General features: G+C 35.1%; 1 protein-coding gene across 1 annotated transcript in view; it reads left to right on the top strand.

Moving 5' to 3' along the window:
- Window positions 1–24595, top strand: part of LOC149772750 (caspase-7-like) — a 59296-nt gene that overhangs the window by 23272 nt on the left and 11429 nt on the right. Inside the window, exons 5-7 of the mRNA XM_089947345.1 lie at window positions 5180–5371; window positions 12207–12426; window positions 19169–19351. Of these exons, the coding sequence (XP_089803471.1) occupies window positions 5180–5371; window positions 12207–12426; window positions 19169–19351 (595 nt within the window). The remainder of the gene's footprint in view (window positions 1–5179; window positions 5372–12206; window positions 12427–19168; window positions 19352–24595) is intronic.

Below are 24595 nucleotides of genomic sequence, written 5' to 3'. Positions count from 1 at the left end.
TGAAAAGTAATAGTAACTTTGTAGAATCAAGTTGAGATATCTGCAACCCAGTGTCAATATTTTGATCATGCCCCAAATAAGACATCAATCGATGGTATACACGTGAAACATCATTATTTGCAAAACTTAGTATTATGTCTTCAGAAGGTTCTTGATGTCCATTTACCCTTAAAGAGATTTCAGTAGCCTCAAAATTGTCAAGTACCATTGAATTTGTTTCTTGATTTTCTCTTCTGTTAGCAGCTTAGAACGTGACAAATATATGTTGTGGTGCTGAGATTCCTTGTTGTTTTGATAATTGCCATGTAAAATGTTCTGTATTACAAGCTACACTATTTGTATCCATTGACAACCATGATAATGCTTATTTACCACCTCACTCCATAAAAGCAAGTATTTTCTGTTCTTCAACGATTGTTGGAGTCAATACTGGCATCCACAAGGATAATTTTGTTAGTACTACTTTACCTGCAGCAACTGCATCATCTCGCCATATTGCATCATTGTCATTGCCTTTCCTAACATGTAATACTTCGTGTCTGGCACCAAATATAACCTTTCGGACATCTCTGCAAAATCCAAAAATATGAGACAATGGAATCATACATGAAAACTTTCTCTCATCACCTCCTAACATTGATTTACACGCTGCAAAACCTAGGTTAAAAGTAGGATTTTTTTTTTAACCACATTTGTTCTCCTGTCACCAGCTGCATTTCTCACATCACCTGTGGCTGCATATTGGTGCTTTGGGTGATCAGTTGTATCTTTTGCAAACATTAACGTTAGACCAGACGATCTTGTGTAGTCATCCGAATATCTTGCAAGACTAAGGATTGTCGTGGCAACATCAACATCATGATGACATGATTCGATTTCCCTTCCATCAATAGAATACGTAGCTTTGGAAAATAATGCCATCACACCGTTGTTAACAAAACTTAATTTTATCATTTTCTGCGTAATTAGTATTACTGCTTTTACGATTCGACCCACGATTTCAATAAATGCTTCAAAAGGCAAAAAATATCTACTTGTATCATGAATTTTTAAGATCATTTTTCCTGTCTTGTTGGGATCAGGCTCGGTATAAGAATAATGCTGAAAATCGTGCACAGACTATTTTGACTGGTGCGTCGATGTCAAATGCTGTATCAGATATATGCTTAAATATTTTATTATTTACCATGGTTTAATACAAAGACCATTTCCTGCTTTCAAACTCGAAGTTATATTTTTTTATATTTCTTCACCAGCCAGTGCTGCTAATTTTTGATTTGCTGCTTGATTTATTATTTTACTAACATTTGCCGGCATAACTTCAGTGCATGACAATTTTACTGGTTGGACCGCTTTCGGTCTGCGTAATAATCATACTAATCTGTCTTTGACTGACGATAGAGCCTTACCAGCAACGTCACTGATTGTACTAGGAGCTTTTTCAAGAATAATATCCATGGCTTTCATTGATAATTGTTTTGCAATTGGGCCTACCTTTGGAGCTATCCTTGTAAACAATCCTTGAATAACTTTACCGAATCCATCCCTGTAATATGTTGTGTAAACGGGGTATTGTGAGTTTATTACTCTAACCATCCATTTTTTGCGATGAGAGTCGTGAACATCTTATTTGATAGTTTCATCAACAAGTCTTTGGTAAGTATTAATATCCATGATTCCACTTGTGAACAATCGCTGGCAAATATCAGCAGCTTCATTAATTATTTCTGGAGAATTATTTTCAGTTCATACTCCTCCTATAAGAACTTCCAACCGTTGCACATCTCCGAGGATATTGTTAGGACAAGTAACAAGACCACTTCCCAAACATAAAATTCTTCTTCTTTTTCATCTGGATGATACATTTCATCTTCCGTTTGTTGCATTGGTGGAGGAAGTTGATATGAAGGTTCCTCTTGGGAAGTTTTTTTCGTCGATTTTGTTGTTGTTCTTGTTTTTGTTCCCTTTTTGTTGTTGTTCTTTTTCTAGCTCTCTTTGTTCTTTTAATACTCTGTTATGATATTGTACTCCTTCTGAATAAATTTTATTATCAACTTTTTCTTTGTCTATATAATCAATATTTCGATTTATTTTAAACACCCAATCGTTTCATACCTCACTATTTACTTTTTTTTAAACATATTCAGGTTTTAAAAATTGATATCTGAGAGGAAAATGTTCAGCAGCAAACTTACCCTAATTGGCGTAATCCTGGCGAGTGTTCAATTTATATTTTTGAATTTCTTCTATACTCTTTTTAGTAAATTTCTCCCTACAATCAATTCCTCCTCCTCCTTTTTTTGGTTTTTCACCAGCAGCACCTTCAGGTTGAGGTTATGTGGCGGTTAGTTTAGTTGGAAACTCCTGTAAAATTTGTTCTGTTCGTTTTAATACTGGAAGAAGACCCTCCTTCTCCTCATCCTTAATATCTCCCCATATAACTTTTTCGCTAACTTTAGTAATGGGTCTAAATAATTGCTCAGTACCTGCTGCAAATTCAACTTGAGATTCTTGACTTTATTGAAGATTTTGTCTTAGAGAATCATAAACAGGAAGAAATTTTTTGATTGCTTCTAGTCACACTTGTGCTAATCTAGCGGAATATGGTTCTCTGATGTTTGCCATTATTGATATAATAATGATTAAATTAATAGCAGCAGAGAGGGTGCAGTCTCAAACTTGACACCGACGTGATTGCGTATTTTACTGAGATTTTTTGCGATCAGAGAAACTTGTCAGTGATGGGCTGGGTAAGTTAATTAGAGTTTATTAAGTTCATTGACAGGGTTGTCTTGTACCAGATACTGAGACAATCATGATTTTTTTTTTGTTTTTTGGCGATATTTCCAGGAAGGCTTATTTTGCAAAATGGAGAGTGAACCAATTAGAGGTTGTTCATTCTCTCTGCTGCTGCAACTCTTGCTTGAATCAATAAACCAGATGATTGTATACAACTGTAGTAACACACCTGCACAAAGATTATGTTGACTCTGCCCTACATTTGAAATTTTACTGGCTTGGATTAATTGTTTTTTTGTTGTTTTTTTCCAGCTGATGGCCAGATAGTTTGTGGGGTGGGGGGCCAGGTGGGTGAATGGTCTAAAATGCTTTCCTTTACCAATCATGGCCATCTCACCTCTGTCCACATGGTTTCAATCTCAGGTTAGGCCAATGTGCTATGTGAGAAATCTTGCAAGTAGCTACCCAGGGGTTGGTGGTTCTTACCAGGGTTTTCCTGGGCTCTTCCTTAACCAGTTATTGTGACTGCTATGAAAAGTCTATCATGCACTGAAAAATGGCATTAAGTGCAGAATAACAACAAAACTCAAATAGTTTTTTTTTTATATTAGATGTTATCCACATAGTAATCTATCTAGAATCATGAAATTTGGTGTGGAGATGCATGTTGAGGAGCAATGTTTCTTTATTTCATTAGTTGGTCATTATGGTTCATATATATTGACTTTAAATTTTTGTTTTTTAATGTTCATTTCTCAGGTAGTATTCATGCTTGACTTGTGAAATTATTGATGATTGTATCTCTAAGTACCACACACTTGCAACAAAAGATGCTCATCACAACCTGATTTAAGTCAAAGTCTGCATTTAGCTCATTATCATGTGACTTTTTTGGTATACTATATACATGTACATACCTAAAATCATTAAACTTGGATATTAAGCAGATTCATCTTTATAAATACTACATTCTTGTTACAGAAAATATTGTGACCAATATTTCCAACATCAGAGACTGTTCAAGTTTGTTTTGTGTATGATTGTGTGTGATTTTGATTTTTGATGTAGCTTCAACAATTTTCTAGTCTTATCACTACAATGTCTGCAGTGTGGCAGCTTATATTGATGTCTAGCACTGGGGCATCTTGCCGCAGACGTGTAGCATCATGTCCCACCCAGTCAAATTATTCTGACACCAGGCCAGCTATTCCTAACACTAACCTATTTTTGCTGAGCACCAAGCATGGTGGCTGTTAGTACTATTTTTATAAGTTTTTGTTATGACTCGGCCAGTGTTCAATCCCACAACCTCCTGCATCCAGGGCAGAGACTCTAACCACTTAGGCCACCAGAGCGTATAAATTTGTTTTGTTTAAAGTTCATTTATTGGATGTTGTTTATAATCCAGTCATTAAAATGATAATTGGATGCATCACTGTTAATATACTACACCCGTACCACCATAGATGGTCACTGTAATCTGCATTTTATGTTTAACTAACATGGGTTAAATATTAGTATTAGTTCACTGTTACATTGTTGTTGCCATGCTGTATAAACCCTTGCATACACAGAAGTTCCTTTCTGTCCAGTAGGAGTAAATATGTTAATTCAGTGGTAAACCTTACACATTAATGACTGTACGTGTATATTTGTATGGGTTACCCATCACAGATTAAATGTGAATTGCTCACAGGCATGAGTAGTGGAGTTAAAAAAGTGCACTGCATGCTTTTCAAGCGAGGCCTTAGCTGTAATGGCTATGAAGTGTCATTACTGTTGCATGAACCATGCATGGCATACTGGCCATCCGAAATTACTCAAAGCCTGTGACTTTTACTGAGTAAAATCTGGCTTCTAATGGTAGACAATCATACTTTCTTCCATAGCTAATTGTAAGAACAATATATTTAAATAAAGAGAAGAAAATCAAAACTAATTTTTTTTTTATTAACTCCTTATAGTACTTCTATGTAGATATCATGGAAAAATAATGTTCTTTTTAATTGTTTTATGTCTTGTATGCTATGTGTTTGTTTCTGTGCTGGTGGGTGGGGGTATAATGGTACTTCAGGATAAAACTAACTTGACATGGGTGAATAAAAGTGAAAAAAAAAATAGGAAATAAAATTTCGTTAGAAAAATAACCAGCATTTTGTTTTCAAAATTACTTAAGTCTGAATTTATTTTCTGAATGATAATTATTGCTTAAAATGACCACTAGATGCTGTTAAAAGCATGACTGAGGTAAGTTATGTAATCATTGATTACACTCTGGTTATGCAGTCTTTGGACTTTTCAGTTTTCCAATTCATGTATTAGAAACAAAATGTAGAATTTTCCCATTGATTTCAGAAGTAAGGTAGAACAATGTTAATGGTTAACAGTTCAATCATTTTACCTGATTATTGGCTTTAACACATTGAATAATTTCTTACAGACATACAGCATGAAAAAGAAAGTAAGAGGAAGAGCCATTATTATCAATAACACAGTTTTTCATGGACCATGTGTGAATGGTGTTCTAGTGCTACCGATGAGACACGGCACAGAGAAGGATAGAGATAGGCTGAAAATACTGTTTCAGCAACTCCACTTTGATGTCCATGTACATGAAGAGAAACCAGCAGAGGTTTGCTTTTTGTATAAAATATCCAGTTTCATTTTTTATGGATTTGATCACTTTTCTATAAATCGGTTTCATTTATTATGTGGAATCCGATCTGATATTCCATTTGTCCACGCGAGCTCCCAACTTGAAATATAAGTTTGATTATTGTCCCAAAGAAATTAGTGAAATTTTGTTGTTCATAATAAGTTTCATAGCATATTTATGATTGATATGTGTTTTTTTTCCAACTGCTTTTTAAGTCCATCTAAATTTCTGTGACTAAGAAGCAGAAGAATTGTCTTTAGCAACACTTCCTCAGACTGCTGAAATTGTTGTTGTTGTAGGGTTTAATTCATTTTTCAGCACATGATAGGCTATACATGGCGGCCAGTATTAATGGTGGAGGAAGAACCCAGGAAAACCCCGGAAAGAACCACCAATCCACGAGAAGCTACTGGCAAGCTTTCTCATATACCCACATTGGCTGAATCCGAGACTTGAACCCACGCAGACAGAGGTGAGATGGCAGTGATCCGTAAAGAAGAGCGTGTTAGACCACTCGGCCACTCGGGGCCACAAAACTGCTGAAATCAATCCAAGGTCCTTTAGTGTGATTATCAATAGGTTTTTCTCCTTTAACATCAAACCACCGTATCATCTGACAATGAGGTATGCATAACCACGGACAATATGTCAACCATGTTTTGTACCTTATATTATGAGGTGTTCAAACAAGTTGTTCAGCAGTAGATAATTATGTTGATTGCCAGTATTTTTTAGCAGTAGATATAATCATTGCAGTATGTTTTTCCTCATAATTAGCAAGTATGTTTTTCCTCATAATTAGCAAACTTTTAATGACATTTGTATTAAAACAAATGCTATCATTCAAGTTTTGCAGAAGCTTACTGTATATACTGAAATATAAGCCCATTTGCATATAAGCCGACCACCCAGACTTAATAGGTATAAACACTAAAAATTGCATGACCTGCCTATAAGCCGACCCACAACTCCGTGACGTCATAATATGCACACGGTAAGTTCTAAATGCATTTATTTAGGCAAAATTATATTAACATAAATTACACATTTACTTCTCTCAGGTTGACATCTATGATTGTTGAAAAGAAATGGCATAAACTTGTTTGAAAAGTAATTTATTTTTAATTTTCTGTTTTCTTATTGTTTCTGCCTAATTTAGATTTGTGTATAACTTGATCGAACGATCACAAGAATTGAGCATTCGTGAGTTGCTGTAACACTACCTCTCCTTTTGACTCAATTATTGTTTGTTTATGCATTATTGGATTGGACATTAGCACCTGTAATTACATTTTCATTTTGCCTTGAAATTGTTAACACCTAACTCATTACAATGTGATCCCAGTATGACAAAACAACGAACAACAAACTGGTTTGATTCAATGCTCACAATTAGGTTACTAAATGTATTTACATAATGGCGCCACCGCATGTACATTTAGGTTTAAACATGCACTGAATGAAGTACATTCCACTGAATGAAGTACATCCCTTGGAGTCGAATCATGGGCACCACTGCACTAACCTTTAATGATATCTCCAAGATACAGTAATAAAGTTTCAGAAATAATGCTTCAAAAAATTATGCTAATGCTGTAAAAGCTGAACTGTAGTTTGCTTTGATGTAAGCGACCTTACACAATACCTGTCAACTCTCACGTCAGGAGGAGAAAAACCAAAACCTCCTGATTCTTAGGGTTGTTCCACACCAGCTTCCTGATTTCATAATATCTCCCGATTTTTGCAGAGAACTCCCAATTATTACATTATATCTTCGATTTTCATTTATCTTTAAAAAGCCCTTCATAAATAGATATATCATATGCAATCCATGGAAGCCATTTTCTGTTGTATCACCTGTGAATATTGTTGTAATGAAATAATTACGTTACTAGAAAGAATTTGCTTCTTTTTAATTTAAACATTATTCACTTAAATTTATGATATTTTTAACCTCTACAAGAATACAAAATCTGAAAATAAACCAGAACAAAAAATAAACCACAATAATAAAATTGTCAACAATTAATTTCAGTCCCAAGAATGATCACTGTGATCACTGTAACTCCATATGCTGTAGCACTATTTCCACCAAAGAAACTTACACGAGTGAACACCTGGCATTTTTATATCATATATACAAACATTAATTATCATTGTTAAATTAAAAGAAGGAATGAAAATACATAACACGCAGCATATATGTCCTCAAAAACTAATTCAGAATACATATGTTTTATAGTAAACAATACTAAATGCCTTATGAGTTGACAATAAAGAAATAAGGTCAGATATACGAGGGGAAAATAGTTGCCACATGATTGGTTCCATGAGGCTGCCTATTTAGGCAGCTTTAGTTCAACAAAATTGGGAATCCTTTATTTGCCAATCGATTGCTGGTGCTTGCATAATACACAGCAGTGTAGAACATGGTTTCTTTGAATTATGACAGAGGGCCAGTCATTTTCACAAAATAGTTGCATCTATAAGCAGGATTAACTTTCTTGCTTGTTTATTTAAGACTAACCTTTAGCTGTTGTGCAGTTTGGCCACAGCTGGTCAGAATATGAAAATAGGGCATGTCCTGGGGTAAAATAAGGGGCGTCACAGGGAAAAATTGTGTGTCCTTTGTGAATTTCACACATATTGGACCGAGAAGATCAGTCAATATTTAGTGAAACCAAGGGTTTAAAAATGCCATGAAAAACCTCCCAATTTTAGGTCCCAATCTCCCTAAATGTTTTTCAGTCTTTCTACTTGGATTTTGTAAAGTATACAGGTATGCCTTACACCCTGTTTTACAAAACTGCGGTAATTGTGTTAATTTTATGGAATGAAAAGTAATTACACATCAATGTACTGGTATAGTTACCAGTCATAATTCCCTCTTAACACAAGCCAGTTTCAGAGTTTTAATGATTAACTGGCCTGTATTGCTGTCAGAAAGCGAAAGACAAATCAGGCCAACTATAAAAAAAAGAGACGCTGAAACGTCCAGTTTTCCATTGTGTGGAACGTTATGATGTTGTTCAGCCAAAACACAAAACTAAAGTAGATTGTTGATTAGTTGATTATAATGAGAATTTTAGCCTGTATTATTGCCACTATTCATGGTCATGTAAGTTATGCTTGTATAATTAAATGTGTGTACCTTTTCATAAATATTACCTCAGTTTATATGTGGCTTATACGCGAGTGTGTATAGTAATTAAATCCAAAGATTGACCAACTCGCATGTGATCTCTAATCCTTTTATCAGGCAATGCTTTGGTACTGCTAGTTTTACATAGATGAAGAATGCCTTGTGTTTTCCAAGCTAGTCAATTAATTGTAAGCTTTCTGTTAAGAAAGGTACGTTGTCATAAATTTGTTTTGTTTCTCTGATAACACTGGACAACAAATTTTTACAAAAGTCATGTTACTGAAATAAAATTAGTCAATTCTTATCAATTTTTATGTGCTGAACACGAATATGACAGTCAAATTGCAAAATTGGCTCTAGTTTTTTTGTAATCTGCAAGAAATTAATGTTTACATAACGAAATGCATTCCAATAGTAAAAGGTCAACTGTAATAGCCTACCTATAAAAAATCAAGTCATTGACTACATCTTAGATTTCTTCGCCTGTCTCTTGTACAGCTGTTCGGGAGCATCTCTGAGGAGTGTCCAGCAGTAGTCAGCCAGCATTGTAGTGGACCATTTTCCCTGGTATCTTTGTTCCATTGTTGCGATATCTTGATGAAAACGTTTGCCGTGTTCATCACTAACAATACCACAGTTGCTAGGAAAGAAATCCAAATGGGAATGAAGGAAGTGAATCTTTAGAGACATATTGCAGCCAAGTTTCTTATACTTCATCAACATGTCTTCTACTAGTTCCTTATAGTTTTCTGCCCTAACATTTCCGAGGAAGTTTGTAGAAACTAGGCGAAAAGCATTCCATGCTTGTTTCGCGTCACCTTCCAGCAAGTTGTTGAACCGGTCATCTTTGAAAAGCTCTCGAATCTGAGGACCCACAAAAACTCCCTCTTTAATCTTTGCTTCGCTGAGTCGAGGGAATTTTTCATGCAGGTATCGGAATGCTGGCAAAGTCCGGTCAATGGCTTTCACGAAGTTCTTCATCAAACCTAGTTTGATGTGAAGGGGTGGTAGCAAGATTTTCTGAGCCTCAACCAGAGCTGGGTGTTGGATATTCTTCTCTCCAATGGCTACATTCTGCCTGTGAGTCCATTCCTTCCTCATGTAGTGCATTTCCCTTGCTCGGCTATCCCACTCGCATAAGAAACACATGTATTTTGTATATCCTTGCTGCAGTCCCATTAAAAGGGCAACTACCTTCAAATCACCACAGAGGTGCCAGCTGTACTTGTTATACTCAATGGAATTCAGTAGCTGCCTTAAGTTATCGTATGTCTCTTTCATGTGAACAGCATACGCTACTGGAATAGATGGAAGAATGTTTCCATTGTGCAAAAGCACAGCCTTGAGACTCAGTTTCGAAGAGTCCACAAATAGTCTCCATTCTTGTGGGTCATGAGTGATTTTTAAAGCATTCATGAGGCCCTCAATATCGGAACAGAATATCAGATTACTTTCCTTTCTGAAGAAAGGCTCCAATTGCTGGTGGCGCTTTCGATATGCAGTAATTGTGACATCTTCTTCTAGAAGATTCCATTGTTGGAGTCTTGATCCTAGCAATTCTGCCTTGTTCTTTGATAAGTCCAAATCACGAATCAGGTCATTTAGTTCTTCCTGTGTTATTCTGTGTGGGTTGATGATGCACCACAGTGAAAATCTGGATCACTGCATGCTGATGGACCAGGAGAAGAACAGGTCGACTCACCTTTGTCTTCGTCAGATGAATCAAGAGAATATTCTGCTGGAGGTTCTGGAATAGGAAGTCCCTCACCATGTGGAACTGGTCTCAATGCAGACGGAATGTTTGGGTAGACTATTCTCGACTTCTTTCGCTTCGTTATTCCGCCGGAAAGAGGAGGAACCAAGCAGAAGTAACAGTCATTTAGGTGGTTGCTTGGCTCTCTCCACACCATTGGGACTGCAAACGGCATTGATGACCTTTTGCAATTCAACCACTGTGAAAGCTGTGTTGTACATGTAGCACAGCATATATGCGGAGCCCAAGGCTTGTCTTGGTCACCAACCTTGCATCCGAAGTAAAGATGATATGCCTTCTTCACTTGAGAATTGATACTTTTCTTCTGGTTGGCAAATGTCACTTCCCCACAAATATAGCAAAAATTGTCCACGGTATTAACACACTTTCGAGGCATTACTGTTCTTTATTGTACGTAAATGGATAAAATAATAAGTTTTATGTAACAGTAGCTTGAACTGTCTCGCACAACGTCTAAAATATTTTAAATGCTGAACCTATCTGATTGGGCTTTATATAGTACACTGCTTACGTCAGCTGCAGCAGCCGCCTGGCATTAGTATAATAGGCCTACACATGTATAGTACACTGCTGACGTCAACTTACTTCAGCAGCCGCATGGCATTAGTATTGCATTGCATCAGAAAATGATGCAATCAACTGTGGATGATGTGAGCATGATGGTATTATGCAATGTTACATCATTATTCCGGATGTTGCTGCAGTCCTACTGGAGAAATTTACACAGTGAAACATAGAAAATGAGGTATATGAATATCTTCAAAACGAGAGCCAATACAAATTTTTCACGGTTATATTCGTGTTCGGCACACCAAAATACTACAGATTAGGGCCTTTTCAAGTCAGTAATGATTTCACTGTTGACCAGTGTAATAACTTGTCTCAGTTTTTCTGACATTACAAGTAGTAGTACAATTTAGAGTTACCATATATACTCACCTATAAGTCATTTTAGCTACAAAGATAGACCTTGATCTACCATTGCATAATGTGCCAGCTGATCAGTGTCTGGAGTTTATGCTACTGATTATAAATGGCATAGAGCCAGATATGTCAGCTCATTATAGGATGGCAGATATGGGTCTGTGCAGTTTGCAGTTGAACTCAATTTTGCAAATTAATTATATAGAGTAATCGGGAATAAATACTACACATCAAAGGCAGTATGTATGGTTTTGATGTGTCAAAAATGTGACGAAACTAACACACTTTTGAATCAAAGAGACACTTATATTAGTCTTGTGAATTTTATCATGTTTGTGACTGGTTTTTTATGTGCTTGGATATGTTGTATCTACATGTTAGTAGTTTGATGAATAAACCCCAAACCAACAGCAGAATTGTGAAAAATGGTTTGAGAGCTGGTTTATTGGACATAGGGAGAGAGAGGGAGGGAGGAAGTTGCAGTTTTAATGGTTGTCAAACCCTCAGTTTTGTAGAAATCAATTTTTCAAACGTTTTGATAATATGTAAAATTGTGTAAAATTCTTTGATGAAAGTGATATTGCACAGTCTTAGCTCATAAGTTACAACATCAAAATATAATGAATGTGCTATTTGACACAAAAGATTATTATACATCTGAAAGACAGATGGGAATGAGTTCCAACATCAAAATATAACGAATGTGCTATTTGACACAAAAGATTGTTATACATCTGAAAGACAGATAGGAATGTGTAATGAATTGCTCAGGATCATTTACTTATTTCAAGCATCATGACAAGAGTTTATGCTGTATAGAAGAGTGGACATTATCGGATCTTTACTTTTTAGAGGTGGGTGGGTGGGTATAATAGAAAAGCACTTACTTACAATAACAGATGGTACCATACATGGTAATTTTTTACATGTATCTTTTTTTAGTTCTGAAACATGATTCCATACTTTTTCAGGAAATTAAAAATGTTTTGGCAGCAGAGATAGGAGATCCATATCATGCAACGGCAGAGTGCTTTATCCTTGCAATTCTCAGTCATGGCACTGAAACAGGAATCTATGGTGTTGATGGAGAAGTTGTGTCTGTGGAAGCCATTACTGGGTTTTTTAGATCCGATTCATGTCCAAACCTGGCAGGAAAACCCAAGATCTTCTTCATACAAGCATGTCAAGGAGGTACTGAAAGAACAAGGAATAATTGATTGATTTAACTACTGCAGTTTGTGCATATGTTTAAGTTTTCAGGAGTGTAATCATATATTTAATTGTTTACAATTTATTGTGATGGCCACAGGGTTATTTGTTACTGAGGTCCAAATAGTCCATAAACATGCACTTTGTATGAAACATGTATATAAAACAAATATTTTGTTTTAAAATGGGTGATGATTTCAGTTTTAATGAGGAGTAATGTTTTTAGATAGCATTCTGAATGAAATACCGGTGATGATATGTTACATTGTTTGAAGTCAAGAATTTCGTGCTAAATACACTTTATCAATTTAGATAAAACTTATTGTTTAGAATAAAGGTATTCGACACATTTGATAATGAGTGAAAAATGCACATTCAAGGCTCGAATTTAGGATTGTTTCACTAACAGTATCATCATAATATATTTTTTACTAATCTTGCCTAAGTGCCATTGATCCGGCTAAAATCAAACAGAAGCCAGTTCATTTTCTAATTCAGTATTTATTATTCATTCATATCAACTCTATACGATAACTTTATTTCACTAACAAGACTCCAGAATAGTTGACAGGTCTGTATCTGATTGATCCTAGGCCGTAAAAAGGTATATTCTCTTGCCTGGCATGGGGGGGGGAGCAGACCTTTTTTTGGAGGGTGACAACCCACCTTCATCCAAGGCCCCAATTCTTTAATTCAAGCGTTATAAAAAAATTCACTGCCCTTGTAAAAGTGTTAATTTTGTTGTTGCCAAAAGCCAATCATGTATGTAAGGGGGCAGACTGACTTCTTTTGATAGGCCCCCCCCCCAATCCCTGAATTTACAATCCAGTCCTTGTAAAAATGTTGATTTCTTTGTTGCCAAAAGCCAATCCGAGCCTTGTATATAAGCCTCATTGGCAAGATGAAAGTTGTGGTCTCATTGTGCAAAAAAATATAGCAAAAGGAGATGACCATGTCGTGCTGAATGATGTTTCATATACTATTTCAATGGTAATTTCCCCTGTGCGTGAACATGCCCCCCCAAGCAAATCCCTAGATGTGAAACAAAATGTTAGAGGTTCAGGGGGCTCTCCAGGCAGAACTTTAATTGCTAATTTCTAATCAGGCACCCACCCACCACCACAAGTGAACCCTGGGTGTAAAACACACCAAAACCTTATTGGGTTTAGGGGCGGGTGTGGGGGGCAGGCAAGTTCACCTGGGTCAAGTTATATTTGTTACAATTACCTGTTCATTGATATTTCAACATCTTCATAGCTGTCCCTGCATACTTTTTTTTTTTTACAAATGCTAACAAATTTGTCACATGGATTCAAACATGAACAAAGTTTCACAAGACGACCATAGAGTAGATGCCTTAACCTTTTCACTATCACACTACTGAAGCAATATATTTTTGAAACAAATATATAATGGATACAAACAGTGTGTTGTTTACAACAGGTTGCTGAAAATTTATAATTTTATCTGTGTAATACTAAACAGACAAAGATAGAATTTATAATTCTCTCAATGTAAAACTAAACAGACAGACACATTTATAACTTATAATTCTGTCAGTATATGCTTGTTGTTGTTGTTGTTGTAATGGGGTTTAACGCCATTTTTCAGCACAAGATAGGCTATACATGGCGGCCAGTATTAATGGTGGAGGAAGAACCCGGGAAAACCCTGGAAAGAACCACCGACCCACGAGAAGCTACCGGCAAGCTTTCTCACATACCCACATTAGCCGAGCCCGAGCCTCGAACCCACGCAGACATAGGTGAGATGGCAGTGATCCTTAACAGCGAGCACTTTAGACCACTAGGCCACTCGGGGCCCCGTCAGTATATGCAAACTTGGTGAGTCATGCTTGATTTTCTCCCACTCGGTATGAACAGGCAGACGGTATTGTACATGTTGTACAGGCTGTCTACTAAATGTGTTATATAAATCTGTTACGGTGGCAAAAAATACTCTTATCCATGAGCCTGCCCAGCCAACAAAGCTTTAAATAGAAATTTGACGTCTGTGTTGGTATTGATAGATTTTCTAAGTATTTTAAACGAACTTATGTGTGGACAGGTGTCTTGTTTGAATGGTCCAGCTACAAACTGCAGAGACCCAGATCTGCTGTTGCATAATGCACCAGTAGATCTGTAGCCGTGCATATACATAACGTGTTATTTTTAGCTCAACTAAGTAAATCATTGGGAATTACTATGTTGGTAGCAGAATGTGAAGTCTGCTCACCCCCCACCCCCTGCTGCTGGCTTTTAATTTCTTGATCCATTAACTTGATGGCATCTTTTGGATTGCAAACCTTTATGTCTGGTGAGGTAAGCCTTTATGTCTGGTGAGGTAAGTTTTTACGGATCATTACCATCTCACCTCTGTCTGCATGGGTTCAAGTCTCGGGCTTGGTCAGTGTGGGTGTGTGAGAAAGCTTGGCAATAGCTTCTTGTGGGTCGGTGGTTCTTTTCAGGGTTTTACCAGGTTTTTCCTCCATAATTTATACTGGCCGCTATGTATAGCCTATCTTGTGCTGAGAAATGGCGTTAAACCCCACAGCAGCAACAACAACAATCATCGCCTTAAAATTTAACAATGAATGGATTATCTTGCATCTTAAACTAGGTTACTTATCTTTAAACATGCATGATATTTATAGCTTCAATGTCAAGTGCTAAACTAATGTGCTTACACAGTAAATATATTAACAAGTATTTACATGTCTACAGAAGAACTGTCAATCAAAGATAAGATCGAGGTATTGTGCTATAACTTTTGTTGAAAATAAATATATTTAACTAGTCTAAGTACTTAACCTTTTGACTGAGAAGACATGAGAGATTCAGATTTGTATATTTTAGGATCAAATTATGTAGGTAAACATTTTTTAAGGCCACAAAAGAGGAAGTGATAATCTGTTTCAGTTGTATTTTACTCACATATTACACAGAGCCTCTCTGGATATGTTTCTATAATGATCAAATTCTTCAGCATGTGAGAGCTATTCAAAATTTATCACATCTAATTGTGTACAGATATGTTTCTATAATGATCGAATTCTACAGCATGTGAGAGCTATTCAAAATTTATCACATGTAATTGTGTACAGATATGTTTCTGTAATGATAGAATTCTACAGCATGTGAGAGCTATTCAAAATTTATCACATGTAATTGTGTACAGATATGTTTCCAAGCCATAATTGTTTTATGCATGTCAGTTTACAAGAAGGTGCTTGTGACTCCCTACATAACTGTATAAACTGTTCATAAAATATTTGTTTAATTAGATTATGGGGTATCAAAACATTATACTGTGTCAACTATAAATATGATCGTCCTAATTCACCTAGTATAAGTTTGGTTTGGTAAGCCCAATTTGACTTCTTCTGAAGTTATACTAGCATCATTATTATTTTTCAGTATTAATTATATTTAATACAGCAAGGATTTACAGTTTGATAAAAATCCATGATCAAAAATTTATTGAGGTTGTACTTTGTCAAGCTCAGCATATAATGCATCCACCTTTGTACATCTTTTAACTCTAAAGATATTTCTACAGAATTTATAAATGCATATTCTCAACATGCTTGGCTTGGTGAAATCCACCATAAACTGTTGCAAAGATAATGAATCATATCTCTAAAACATGCTTGTGTTCAGAACCATCCTCCATTCTTAAACAACATAATTCAAGATATTTACAAAATTCAATGACTATTAGTGATTGATCCCTGTAATTAAAGAAGCAGTTGTATCTATTCCTTTTCCAGTGATCAGTAATTTGGTCTTGACTGTAATCACTTATAATGAGAATAAGTTGCATTAAAGCATTTAAATCATTTAACATTGATAGTAAAAAGCATCTTTTGATTAAAAAATAGTACAGAATCATCTGCATACAACAAAATAAACAGCTTTAATCCATCGTACACACGTACTCAAGCTAAACATTTATATTTTCAACAGTGTCATTGGAAAAGAATATAAATAAAATCAGAGGTAAAGAAGTACCCAACCTGACACCAATATATGATTGAAAAGATCTTGACATACGCTCATTATATGTAACAATGACCTTAATGATGAAGAGATAGCTATCAAAGCCATGTGTTTCAGTACCAGTACCTTCCTTTATCAGGTCTTTTAACTTTTTCAAACTTCATAGCAAAACCAGTACACGCACAGTATAGTTTATTATAATTGCTCATAATATTTTTAATTGTAGAACAAATTTAAAATATACAATCGTTGACTTATGGGCTTGAAAACCAAACTGATTATCATCCTTTTTTTGTACATTTGGTCTATTTAAATGGTCTTTCATACAATAAATCTGAAATTAGTTTGACAAGTCTACTACTGAGTATTATTCTCCTATAGTTTTTTGTGTCATTTTATCACCCTTTATATGTGTTGGAACAATGCGACCATCACCCTTTTTATGTGTTGGAACAATACGACCATCACCCTTTATATGTGTTGGAACAATGCGACCATCACCCTTTTTATGTGTTGGAACAATACGACCATCACCCTTTATATGTGTTGGAACAATGCGACCATCACCCTTTTTATGTGTTGGAACAATACGACCATCACCCTTTATATGTGTTGGAACAATACGACCATCACCCTTTTTATGTGTTGGAACGATACGACCATCACCCTTTATATGTGTTGGAACAATATGACCATCACCCTTTATATGTGTTGGAACAATACGACCATCACCCTTTTTATGTGTTGGAACAATACGACCATCACCCTTTTTATGTATTGGAACAATACAACCATCACACATTTGATAAATTCAGTCAGTAAAAATAACATTGAACAATTTTAAAGCAAACAGAGTAATAATGTCAAAGAAACAATGATAAATTTCTGAACATATTGAATCAAAGCTACCAGTATTATTTTTCGGCAGTGATTCAGAGACCTTTTTAACCTCATCTATAATAATATCAGAGTCAAGATTAAAATCCATAATAGTTATATCATCAGAGTAATCCACCATGGGATTGTCAATATTAGAGTCACAGGAACCATACATATTCTTAAAATGGTTGTGGAAATCAGCCTCACTTCATCTTAGTGTTATGTATTTATTTCCAAAATCATTTTAGAAACCTTTATGCCAATCCCAGTATAGACCTTCATATTTTTCTAAAGATCAACAATGCTCTTCTTTTGATTTAATTGTATTTTAAACTAACAAACGTTATCCTATTTTCTTTCTCATAAAGAAGATAATTTGATTGTTTATCGTTCTGCAAGCTATCAGTCTTGGCTTTATATTTAAAATAATAATGGACTGCTGCCTACTTCTCAAGTCGGGCAATTGTGTTTCAACTCTGGGTTTTAACATAAAGGAAGTAAGTGAAACCAACAACTTAAGTAAAATTCAGCAGTTTTTTACCCATGAATACAAAGTGAATATTAAAAACACAGTATTGTGAATTAATCCCAAATAATCCTAAATGTCCTATCACAAGTCCAAAAGTAAAGAATGTATTTTTTTAAACGAATTTCTGTAGTCTTAAATGTCCTGATATACTACTAATCTTGAATGTCCTGATACACATAGGTAATCCATAATGTCTTTGAATAAATTCACAAAAATACCAAAATAATGTGTTAATCCAGTCATTGAGCATTTAGTAATTCCAAGGAATGATTGAAATAAATAATGCTTCTAGAATTATATCTGAATACAGTTGTTAATTCTGGTGAAATAGGATTCCCACAGACTGGCCTAAAACAGGAATGAATTCTTGTTTACAAAGTTCACTGATATATACCAATTTCACATTACCTAAAATACAATAAAATATTCTGGAAACTAAACATTTCTAATAAAATAAATTCCCTGAAATTAAAACAAGTTTAGGCCTTGAACTTAATTTCAATGAACATATTGTTTACTACTTACAATCATGACAAAAGTCAAATAGGCAAAACCTTCACAATCCTCAAACATGGACAAAAATTAAGCACACACAATAGATATACATAACAATGGATTGTGTGATTTATTCCATGAACATGTCTGGGTATAGCTAAGCTTGTGTGACTAGAAAGGGACATGCATGAGATATGATCTGACATCTTGGCACATTTTAATATATAAATGCACAAACTGGAACCATATTAACTGTGTAGTATGAAAATTTCACTTTGAAACCAAAATTTGCTCTCGTAAATAAGTTCAGTTTTCAAAATAAAATAATGGCTACTTACAAGGCATGGTTATTTCTATTTTGGGAATTTGATCAGTCTTCTTGATAATGAAATATGAGATCAATGTTTGGCAAAATCCTTTTAATTATATTTGTTAAGCATTATTTTGTCCAACCATCCTATTCCTTTGCCTTTAATTATATTTTATAAGCATTATTTTGTTCAAAGAATAAAAGCTGTCCAACCATCCCTGTTCCCTTGCCTTCAGACTTATAGTAGATAGTTATCAATATTTGGTCATAAACCAGTCCCTCTCCAGAAAGGTTTAGATAATAATTGTCATTTTCAAAAATTAACTGCTACGTTTAAATGGGAAATAAAGGAACATTTTACTTTACATAGTGCAATAAAATGCATTGTGTTGAAAAAATGTCTAAATACAATTATATGTTTTGAGGCGGAAGAATATAAAGTTATGTATTCATCCATTTACTTTCTAATTGGTAGATCAATAAAGTGACATGGCTTCTATTTTGTATTACAAGAGAATATAGATCATGGAGGAATAGTAAACACTGGACCAGATATCTCGAACATAGGAGCAATCCTGAAGAAAACAAAAGATCTGAGCTTAAATGAACAGGATGCTGTAAAAGATCCAATACAGTCAAGTGAGAACAGAATTGCTACAACACGGGATATATTTATTGCTTCTGCCACACATCCAGGTATGTGATGTAGTCAGAGTTATCTGTTTCAGCCAATGTGGGCATGTGAGAAAGCTTGCCAGTAGCTTCTCATGGGTCGGTGGTTCTTTCTGGGGTTTTCCGGGTTCTTCCTCCACCATTAATACTGGCCGCCATGTATAGCCTATCGTGCTGAAAAATGGCGTTAAACCCCACAACAACAACAACAACAACAACAACAGAGTTATCTGTTCAGTTTATTCAGTATTTATACACATTAGAAAATAGTCACCACAGAGATAATGTCATTTAATGAAATAAAGCTAAGATGTAATTCATTATATCCCAGGATTCAGAATTTTTAGATAAGTGGGATCATTCCCAGTTTTGCTTTGTTCAGACATTTGTTTGAACATGAGGAAGGAGTCTGATACCAAAGGCAAAGACCTTAAGTTCAAATCCTTTATGGAGAATTTCAGTAAATATTAGATGTGTTGTTACAAATTAGTGAAAAGTTTGAGACCAGAGGCAAGGTCCCAAGGTTCAAATTCCCTCTAGAGTGTTCCATCAATTTTTGAAGTGTTAATAGAATGCGAGAGGAAAATTTGAGACCAAAGGTAAAGTCCTAGGGTTCATATTCTATCTAGCTATGTTGCAACAAGCATTGAAGTGTTAGAATGATGGGAGAGTTTGAGATCAAAGGCAAAGTCCCAGGGTCATTTGAGGTGTTGTTAGAAATTGAGGAAAGAGTTTTGGAAGAAAGGCAAATTCCCAAAGTTCAAATTCAGTCCAGCAGTGTTCCAGCAGACATTTTAACTGTTGTTTGAACAAGGAAAGAGTTCAAGACCAGAGATGAAGTGGCTCTGTTTAGTTTCTATCATTAGTGTTCCAATAAACATTTGAAGTGTTGTTAGAACATGAGGAGGAGTTTGAGAACAAAGGCAAAGTCACAGAGTTTAAATTCTGTTTGGAGTGTGCCAACAAATAATTGAACTTAGACAATCGTTTATGATTGTTATACATACATCATCAATACCAAAATAATTTTTTTACGAAATACATATGCAGTGGTCACACTACCAGGCAAAGTGCATGACAAAGTTTTCCTAAAGAATAAAAACTTTGCCTTTTCTGTTAGGAAATCAAAAACGACTTCGCCCTTTGTTTTTGTTTTATAGATGTTCATTGAGTGACTAGCTTTTGAGATGATCCCTTGGCTTAGCCAGTTATTTCCGTTGCTCAAGGTGAAATGTAAGAATCAAGCCATCAGTAGCTCATGTTGATTTCATTTGTGCTGAGAAACTCTTGTACATTCACAGGCATGTGTTTTGATAGCTGATTGACCATTAACCCTTTTGTGAGTAAGTTATAGCAGGGATTTGTTATATACGTCTGTGGTTATAGCAACTGTCACTGTCCGATTTCCACAAGGTAATATCTGTTGATAAAAACACACAAATTTGTGTTTTGAAACTTAAACAATAGTATGCAAATAGCATTTTGTATTTTAGGAATAAAATTAGTGACCTGAAGATTTTAACTGCTGCCGGTGCAATATTTTCTTCATAAAATCATTTTGAAACTGTAAGTGAACCCATCAGGGGAAAATAATGGCTGGCATTACTGATTCTGGGAAGTACCACTCTGTTAGATTGTCTGTTTTTATAAACATTTGGTGAAACATATTAAGGAAAATATTCAACTCATAGAAAGAAAAGTCTAAATATTATGTTATTGAAGATCTAGCATAAAAATGCAATGTATGAGGCAATGCCATGTTGTGGAATTTGAGATGCGCTGTAAGGTCAAAGTTGTTTTCACTAATTTTTTGTGAAAATGCAGGGAAAAAGTAGCAAAGCAGATAATATTTAACCACAGGTATGTAGACAAATAGTAAAACCAAAACTTTTTAATCCTAGCATTGGATTGTTTTATCGAAGCTAGGATGCGAGTGGTTACATTAAAAAAAAAACTCTTTCGAAAAATAGATGCCCTTACATGCTAGCTGTTTCAGTTCAATTAGAAAGAAGGGTTTAGTTCATTCATATATTGACTTTAATGCTTCAGAGTGTTATCTAGGAATAGTTATGGTAATGTTGTTTTGGCAACAGAGAAATTGAGATGAACAATAGTATATAAAGACACAATGTGCATTTGCTCTCATGTACATGTTACAGGGATTGTTTCAAAAAAGTTTGCCAAGTTTTTTCAATGACTATTTTATAGTGAACTTTCAAAAAGTAAAACAAAAATTCTATACGGGTAGTTGATTATGAATTTTTTTACTAACATGCAATTACAATACTGTAATCTAGTTACTCCTATCAGTTAAAATTCATTACAGTGTATAGCTTATAGTGTTCTTAAGTCATGTGGCCATTATGCACTGCATATGAATCTGATAATTTTTATACATGTACAAAATGTGTTATAATGTATATGTAACTCAGAAATTTTCTCATTAAGCAAACAATGTGTCAGTTACATAGATATGTTATAAACAATATAAAAAAGTTTTTCTTCCGGTGTAATGAGAAAGAGGGTGTTGTATTAAAAAAAGAGTACTAAGTGGTCTAACTTTTTGAAAACATAGTTGATCTTTATTGATTCAGATTCAACACTAAATTTATGTACGAACACCAGTTTTCATCGAATTTAGCCCAGTTACAATTGTTTAAAGCAATAACTTTGTCTCTTTTGCAAATAGAATATTTCCAGAGTTTAAAATGCAGAAAATATAAATGATGTTGATTTATTTTACACTTAAAAATGTAGTTTTGCACACAGTAGATTAGTATTCACAGTCAAGTCTGCTTTAATTGAATCTAATATTCCAAATATTATTTCTTCAAAAATTAGATAGAGATCATGCATTTGGTTTCAGTCCACTGGTAAAGTTCTTACCAAGAGAGATTACAGCTGGTCAAAACCAAATTAGTTGCATTAAGTTTACAGGATTACTTTTACACGGTAATATGTTGTCAACAATAAATACAGGTAAAACCTGTTATGGGATGTGGGGACCCCCCTCTCTTTCTGGGAATTGGGGCTTTCTTCCTTCCCCTATCCAGCACCCTGGATATCACTCCCATGGTTTTGATAGGTCTAGGAAATTACCCCCCAGTATATTACCCCCCTGCAACTACTCCCCTGCCATTACCTCCCCCGTATATTACCACCCTGCCATTACCCCCCATATAATTGTTATATCCCAAGAGTAAAGAATAAATTAAAATAAATTTCAAAAGAAGTTATTTTAAATTTTTATTTTAGTAAATGAATCTCAGCCTTGAAAACATATACTTATCCTGGAATATTCAATAGTAAAATCATCATATCATAATGTTATATTACCATAAAATATGTTATATTTATAAGATTACAGCTGAATGTTATGTGCAATCCCTCACAAGTATTCTAAGTGCTCTCTATTAGCAAAGGCATTAACAATGTTCATAATCCGAGCATTGCAGTCACGATATTTCTTTCAAGTTGGTTCTGCTGGATGTCCTCCAAGTTGCTGAGAATTTATCACGTTCAGGAATGATTGCTGTCTTTGAAGGATTGTCAAAAAGCACCAGATGTTTGGATGGTCAGCAGCAACGGCAGCTTGCATTTTTCAATGCCAACCTTCAACGCTGTTGTTAGTGCGAGGTAATTTATTTTGAACACGGCTGTGTACACTCCAAACTTGAGGAACAAAGACAGGATTAGCTCGGCTTCGACGTCTTCTTCTGCCAGTGTAGTTATCTTCAAAATAATCTAACAATTGATTCATGTCGTCATTTTCTGTAAGTTCTTGAAGTTCTTTGAAAACCTGCACAGTGTAAGAAAGCGGCACAAAAGCCAAAGCAGCCTCCATTCTAATGGACATTGCAAATTCTGAATCATCTTGATATCTTTCCTGAAATCCAAGAGCTTGTACTTTTCGGTATATGCTCTGAGAAAAATGATAAAAACATCCTTGTACATCTATCCCTGCGTAGCATTCTGCAACAGAATTCATGGCTGCTTTTTCATAATCCATCATAACTGTTTCAGGCTGAGCATTTAGAATTAGTGCCTTTATCTCCATGAAAGACGCTGATAAGTTTCCATAGTTTTATTTGGGAGCAAGCAGTAGAGGCAAGAAATGACATCACCACCGATGAGTGCATGCACCGTATATAATTGAAAGAAAAGCTCAGGCACAATAGCAAAAGTTCCATCCATGAACCAATTAGGAGATTGTGCTAATAATGATGACGTTTTATAAGTCCCAAAGATTAAAATTCTGTTTATATCTCGTAAACCGCTATCAAATAACAAGAAATTCTCACCATTTGGAAGTTTCTTGTATACCTCAGGCAGTTCAATGGTTGCTCGATCAGTTGGAAGAGGCTGTGGAGCATGACTAACTTGTCGCTTTCGTCGGACCTGATGACGAAGATGTTGTATAGGAACCATTTGTACTGATGCTCCTTCACTTAGATTCAGCATTTCCCAGCCAAGAATCTGTTGAGGTGTTTCTTCAGTTTCCACTGCTCTTTTTGTAATGTTTTGTCTAACTTGCAGAACTTCACATCGTGCTGAATCTGGTGCATGTGTATGTTCATGCAGAGATCCTACTACAACATCATTTATAACTTTGATCTTTTCTTTACATTCAGATACTCCTAATAAATTTCCTCGTCACTTTTCACATTCGTAACTGATTACACCTGCCGCTAAATCTTTCTGCTTTACATAGACATATCCATTGTGCATAATTTTTTGCTTTCCACATATACTCTGAACTTTATCCATGGTAAAAATATTTCTGGTGATATATATTTTTAAGAACATATATATATATATATATAGTTTTTCTGGAGCATGTGCATAGAAATAATTTTTGCTTGAAGTATATTCAATGAGGTGAAGCCAATACCCTTATCAGATTGTATTTGTGTACACTTAATTAGAAACCATTTCTGCTCGAAGTATATTCAGTGAGGTGAAGCCAACACAATTGTATAGATGGACCACAGATTAAACTGCTAAAATCATTTTTATTGTTGTGAAGCCAATACTCTAATCAGATTGTGTTTGTGTACACTTAATTAGAAACCATTTCTGCTCGAATTTTATTCAGTGAGCTGAAGACAAAACAATATTATAGATTGAGCACGGATTATCAGATTGTGTTTGTGTACACTTTAATTAAATTCGTCGTATTTGCTTTAGTTCGATTTTGTATCTGTATGTCTAAATGATGCTAATGGCAGGGGGTAATTGATAGGGGGGTAATATACGGGGGGGGGGGTA

Source organism: Sinohyriopsis cumingii, unplaced genomic scaffold (genome assembly GCF_028554795.1).
Source record: "Sinohyriopsis cumingii isolate HCF-2022 unplaced genomic scaffold, ASM2855479v2 utg001176l, whole genome shotgun sequence".
NCBI lineage: Eukaryota > Metazoa > Mollusca > Bivalvia > Unionida > Unionidae > Sinohyriopsis > Sinohyriopsis cumingii.
This window is presented reverse-complemented; position numbering and strand designations above follow the sequence as displayed.